Source organism: Alosa alosa, chromosome 20, assembly GCF_017589495.1.
Source record: "Alosa alosa isolate M-15738 ecotype Scorff River chromosome 20, AALO_Geno_1.1, whole genome shotgun sequence".
NCBI classification, from domain to species: domain Eukaryota; kingdom Metazoa; phylum Chordata; class Actinopteri; order Clupeiformes; family Clupeidae; genus Alosa; species Alosa alosa.
Window position 1 is genome coordinate 9,148,490 of NC_063208.1, and position 6,875 is coordinate 9,155,364.

Below are 6,875 nucleotides of genomic sequence, written 5' to 3' on the forward strand. Positions count from 1 at the left end.
ACACACACACACACACCTACACACCTTCCAACAATCACACAAACATACAGCTGACAGCTCTAATGCTCCCCCTGATTTATCCTCATCAAGAGACTGAGCTTGTTCAGGGAGCAGCTCTCTGATGACATCATAATCGTGTGTCACATGGGCCCCCTGGGCAGCTCCATTGGGGAGAGATGTAGTGAGGGGCACAGGGGTTGTGTTATCACTCTCCACTTGTGTCTGCCGTCTCCACTGCGGTGACACACACCATCCTTCTCCCAGGAGCATGATCAAGGACAGCTGAGGCAGCGCACACAAATGATGCTCCCTCTGCATCCCTCCCTCCCTCCACCCTGGCCAGGGCCAGAAATAAACCAGGCTGGATAGGATACGTGAGAATGCTGTCTGACGAGGACTCTCCGAGGAGGTGTCTGTGTGGAACTCATTTACTGAGATCCAGGCCGTCTGGACAGTGCAAACAAAAACAAGCTCTATTAGACGAGGTGCTGGTTTCAAAAATACAAACCAGAGAGAAACAAAAGCTGCACTCACTTCTGGACGTAAACAAAAATGTCAATACGATGAAGGGCGCACTGGCCAGAATAACATATAGGAGTAGGATTTACACATTATAGACACTATCACTCTCTCATAAGAACGTATTACTGGTGAATTAATATAAAGCCATTGTTGGCCCAAAGTGATGGGTTTTCACCATGTTTCTGCTAATTGATTAGACACCATTAAAGCAATATATGTAAACTTGACGGATAAAAGATTACTTTGTTACAGAGCAAGTGTCACACTTCTTTTGTTCTTCTCTTAAGATACAGACATGGCAGAGAAGGACAGTGATACCATAGAGACAGACCAAGAGCAGCACCCAGACAGCAGCCAAGCTGAATCAGTGAGTAAGGAGAATTCTTTATTGGTGCTTTGGGAAAATAATAAAGCCAGACCACATTCCCATCATTCCAATAGGCAGGACCAGTAGACATTACCAGTGAAACATTGGTAGTGGTGCGCTCATGGGATTTGTAGTTCATAACAGTCACAAAAGGAGCGATATGACAATCCACATCTGGGAAAAAAGTGGACATAAGAGAGGCGTGGATACCCGTTCAAGACCAGACATCTATGAAGGTTTGGGCCACCAATACCCATGTAATGCCAAGAATTATCGTACAGTTACATAGAAAAATAGCACTGTCAAAAGGTTTCTTAGGCGTTTACAAACAAATTCCCCGGTGATAAAAACACGGCCTGCCGTCAGCCGAGAGAGCTGGGGGACAGCAGCAGGCTCTTCGGGCACTGGACACAAGAGGCTCATGGGAAGGAGCTTCAGGTGCATCCAGGAAAAAGATCGTCTTCAGACGGGTTATAGGTTTCGTTTCACCCAACAGTCTTTTTTTGTTTGTTTATGTGTGTGTTTTTTTTTGTTGTTGTCTTTTTTCAAAATATAACACAAAAGAATAAAGCCTACAACTCCCACAATGCACTTGGGATCTGGCAATGTGTCAGAGGATAATGATGACAGTGATCAGGCTCATAGGAAATAAAAGTTTGTTATTAAGGAGTTAAGATGGTCTTGCCATACTAGGAAACTATTGGGAAATGCTGCAAAGAAACAATAAGGATAGAAACACAGATTGTCATAGTAACAACAACGATGGTTATAGTAGCAATCATAACTGTAGTAGTTACAGTAATAAAAAATACATTTAATTCCTGTGAGTAAATCAACAAACACCATATATATAATATTAAGCAATATTATATATATATATATATTTATTTATTTATGTTGTATTGGGTTTACTAGAACCTTCCTCCCAAGGTAAGTTTAGTCATTTTGGTAACATCTCAGCCTATAAGAAATCAGGAAATTTTGGCAAATCAAAATGACCTGTTCAATTTCTGACTGAGATCAAAGCTCCCAAAAGTTTAGAAATTTCTCAGGAAAAACAAACGGAATAAAGGAATTGCACATTTGCCATTTCCAAATTTCTGTTATTCTATATTCATAATACTCATTTCAGACTCCTGAGGAATTGACAATAATTCCAATCAGCTTGTGCATAAACTACTCATATATATAATTATATTCTTCAAGTCATGTACTTTACATTGATGATCACATATTCAAGCATAAGAATATACACACATATATCTAGTGAGAAATAGTTATTTTAATATTCAATAGTACATTTTTTTTTCCGTATAGTACAGTAGCATTTAGGAACTTTCATGTGGGTTTAATTTGTTGGGAGGTTTAGACATACTGTTGTGTGTAGATCTAAAAACCATTCCTCTTACTATACAAAAAGAAATAAAACATAAACAAGGTGAGTCGATATAGGCAGTTCAGTACTGTGTATGTGTGTGTGCTGTGTGTGTGTGTGTGTGTATGCAGTTGTGTTTCAGGTAGTGGGATATTGTGAGCACCATGTAGTGGACATAAGAACAGTCAGAGAGGTTTGTGGTGGGAAACACATGCAGTCGCTCACTCACTGCCTGCTATACCTGGGTGACGAAATCTAAAAATCTGACTCCATGACACTTCACTAGTCAACTCAGAGAGAGAGAGGAAAAGAAACAGCACGCTCTGTGTGTGTGTGTGTGTGTGTGTGTGTGTGTGTGTGCTGTGTGTGTGTGTGTGTGTGTGTGTGTGTGTGTGTGTGTGTGTGTGTGTGTGTCTGTGTGTGTGTGTGTGTGTGTGTAAGAAAATGCAGAGTGCAGGGAGTGGTCAGACTCCATGTCTTATTTGTGCGTTGTCATTATACTGACCATGGAGAAAGGTCACATCAAGGTCAAGCTTATGTTGGTATTTCAGTATGTGTGTGTGTGTGTGTGTGTGAATGGGTGTGTATGATTACGTGTATAAATGTGTATGCATAAGTGTATACATAATTTCCTTTACAGCCAAGGCTTCTTCAAGCATCTCAGTATATATACATGGAAAGAAGTCTTTCATAACCATAGTACTATATATATAGTAGTGTGTGTACAACATGGTCTCGCTTTTCCTCTCTCTCTCTTCTAAACCACCCAGGTTAGGACAAACACACATATTTAAGCTCAAAAAGAATCAAAAAGAAGAGATCAAAATTAAGTGCTTGAATGAACTCACAATAAGAGAAACATAAAAATGAAAACTATACACAGATTTTCATCTCCTTTCTTCTCGTATTCATCCGCAAAGAAATATTCTACCCTCGGATCTCCTCACCGTCCTCCATCACCATCACCACCACTTTGCCCCTGATTTGAACTTCTTTTACATTCTTCTGCTAAGAAAAGCCGCCTCATCATCCCTGAACCGCTAAAGCCAGTCTGACCACTAAAATATAAATATATATATATATATATATATATTTATATATCTGAGAATACTCCTGGATTTGTGTTAAAACTCCTCAGATAGCCCTCATGTGTACAGCCTACATGCCCCTCTACGGCCCCTCCCACCCATATAGAAAATATACAAAAGATTATTTCCAAAATCTCGTCGCCTGTCTTGACTCCACAAATATAAAAATATACAAGTTTTCCTATCTGTTGTCAAAATCTCATGGCTCTCCTCCTCGTGTCCCCTTAACCTCTACCTCCACACCCCGGCTCCTCCTCTAAGCTCCGACTCTTCTCTCCGCCCCCCTGCCCCCCCTGGTTAAAAAATAAACAAGTTTTATTTTGTTTATTCGAGTTAAATTTTTTCTTTTTGTTGTCATAGAAAACAAATGACACCTGTGTCCCCATCGGCCTGGCCAATCCATGTGGACTGTCTGTGGCTCGGCGGCGGTGGTGCCCACGCCCACCTCTCCGGTTGTGTGGTGCTATGGTGAGGTGAGGCTGTGTAAGACTGGCATAGAGCACGATCCCATCGGCATTCAGAAGCATCTGCCCCTCCACCCCACCCACCTCCCAACCGCCTCCTTTCCACCCTCCCTAACTACAAAGGAAATGTGAAATGTTGAGGATGTGGAGGGGTGGGGGTTAAGGTCAGGGGGAGGTGGGTGAAGGAGTGCTGGGATCGGCAAGTGTTGCAAGTGCTGAAAAAACACTCAGGACCTGCTTAGAACCTGATTATACCGCTAGCCCGTCTAACCCCAACCCACAGAGAGGGGGCGCTAGAGTGCCCGCCCCGTCGTTTCAGAAGTGCTAACGTTTGTTTTTTTTGTTTGTATGTTTGTTTGTTGGCTTCTCTCCTCTTCCTCTCCTGCTCTCTCTTTCTCTCATTTCTTCCTCATCCTCTTCCTCCTCGACGGCGTCCTCCTCCTCCTCGTCCTTGTCGTCCTCACAGGTCGCCGTGCCGGGTCTCGTACTTGCTGAGGATGTTCCGGCAGCGGCCGAGCTCCTTGCGCATGTCGGCCACCTCCTGCCGCAGCGCTGCGTTCTCACGCTCCAGGAAGGCGGCGCGCACCGTGATCTGGTTCTCCTTGAGCCGCCGGGCGTCGCGCGAGCGCTTAGCCGCCTCGTTGTTCTTCACGCGCCGGCACCAGTACTTCTCATCCTGCGGGTAGGGTGTATGTTTTGCGTGTATGTGGGTGTTTGTGGGAGTTGGAATGTGGGGGAGTGTGTGACAGTATGACGGGAGGAGACGGAGGACAATGGAGGGGGAGAAAACAACAAAGACAAAAAGGGTTAGTTGCTACGAAAAAATACAGAGTTTAAAACAACACCAGAAGCTACCGTCTAGTGCACCACCTGACACACGTCAACAATGTCAGTGTTTCTGAATAGCGTCAACAATACCATACAACACCACACTCTCTGCTTTGACAACAGGCAATACAGTACAATGTTTCTATTCAAACTAAAATATTCAGTCAGTCATTCTTGAGGCATGGGACAAAGCTTGATATACAATTGGAAAAAAGAAACACAAACTTAACTGCATTAACATATGTCAAAGCCTTTTAGCTTTTTGTCAACACTGCCACACACAAAAAAACACTCTCTTCTGTACTGTTTTAGTTGTAGGTCTCAGGCGTGTTTTATTACATAAAATGGAGGAGGACAGTTGTTAAATATCTTCTATTCTTAACCCCCCATCATAACATTTACAATTACGATCCGTGTTAATTATTAAGCCTGTCAGCAGTTACCAATTATGGGCATGCCCATGTGTCAAGAATGACTGTTCAGTAAATGAACAATGAGGAACAACACAAAGGTCAGCCTAGGGCACTTCCTGTTTACATCTCACAGAAGATAATGAATCACTATCTTATGGACATTCATCATGTGATCAACCTATCAGTAGATATCAGTAGATGTATGAATGTATGAATGTATGAAAACAGTAGGATTCTCTGGTCCAATTCAGCTTATATATGCTATTAAAAATACTTTTGCGTTTGCTTTTCTTTATACAAACCCATTCTAAGGGCATATTTACAAAAGGTATGTGATATTAATCGCCACTGATTTTCTGTGTCACAAAGCATACAGTATTTTGGCTTCATAAACACTAGACATTGACAGTGTGGTCAGTGTGCAGCAATGCATTGTAGGAGATGTAGTACCTTCTGCTCATCAGGCACCAGCATCTTGCGGGCCTTCTTGATCATGGGCTGAGGCTTGAGCTCATCCTCTGAGAAGCGGTGCCTCCGAGGGTCAAAGGCCTCCTGGCCTGGCACGCTGGACAGTGCAAGGTCCGCAGGGTCAGGGTCAAAGTTCACCATGACGTCGTTGGCATTGTTACTCAGTGGGCCTGGCGGAGGTGGACAGGATGAAGACGAGGACGATGAAGGTTCTGGTGGCACAGCCTGGCCTCCTATATATAGAGAGAGAGAGAGAAAGAGAGAGAGAGATGGAGATTACATTCTGCACAGTGACAGAAGGTGAGAGATGACTGGGTGTGATTCTCATTCACATGATACGAGTGTGGTTAGTGGTGACTAACAGAGACAGCAGTGCCACTGAACGGCCACTGGGGGGCAGCAGAGGCCAGAAGGGTCAGGCAGCCAGCCAACTCAGAGACCGAGGAGCTGCACAGCTCACAAACCATCAGGCTTAGAGCCACCATTACACTATCCTCCACACAAATATGTCTATAGAAACGAGTGTGTATTTTTGTATCTAAAGAATCTTTTTGTAAACTCATGTACTTTTGTGACTGAGCAAAAAAGCATATTTATTCATGTTTAAGAGAAAAACAATGCACACAACAACTATAACCTCTAGGTCGGTGTCAATTAGTGTCAATTTTCCCAAATAAATGTACAGGATATTATATTTCTTGCATTCCTTGTTGATTATATAACTTCTGTGTACTACAAGTGCTCAGGAAAAGAGTTTGTTTTTTGACATTCTTAAGGGATTAAATTTGTTTACAAGCACTTGGAGACGCGCTTGGTCAACTGAGTCAGATGGGACCCATAGGGTCCAGTGCATGCATTCCCTTCAGTGTTACCCCATAGGGTCCAGTGCATGCATTCCCTTCAGTGTTACCCCATAGGGCCCTATTGCATGCATTCCCTTGGTTCTACTCGGAGTTGTTTTCTCACTTTAAGCAACACCAGAGGAAGTGGCCGACTGAATTGGAATGTGATATAGGAAGCATGTTAGATAAAATCTAGCCCCACCCTGACCAAAACACAACCTGTTCCTGACAAAGTGCAACACCAACCCCACCAACCCCCCCCACCCCTTACCAACTTCATTTGACACATGTACACACTTATACACTGCAGTGTACACACAATTCTTCAACAACAGTAAAGTGTCCACATGGACAGCCCTTTATCAGTAATACAAACACTGATATACACACACGTGCGCACACACACACACACACACACACACACACACACACACAAGCACACACAAGCATCTTCCTTCCCGCTGGCATTTTTGACCACCCAACAGTGACCTCTTCCTCCTCTCACAAG

At 43.4% G+C, this 6,875-nt stretch overlaps 1 protein-coding gene across 1 annotated transcript in view; it reads right to left on the reverse strand.

The window, feature by feature from the left end:
* Positions 1–3,972: 3,972 nt before the first annotated feature.
* Positions 3,973–6,875, reverse strand: part of dbpa (D site albumin promoter binding protein a) — a 9,503-nt gene continuing 6,600 nt past the window's right edge. The window contains exons 4-5 of the mRNA XM_048229090.1: positions 5,508–5,758; positions 3,973–4,492 (exon numbers count right to left, since the gene is read on the reverse strand). Of these exons, the coding sequence (XP_048085047.1) occupies positions 4,277–4,492; positions 5,508–5,758 (467 nt within the window). The 3' untranslated portion in view covers positions 3,973–4,276. The remainder of the gene's footprint in view (positions 4,493–5,507; positions 5,759–6,875) is intronic.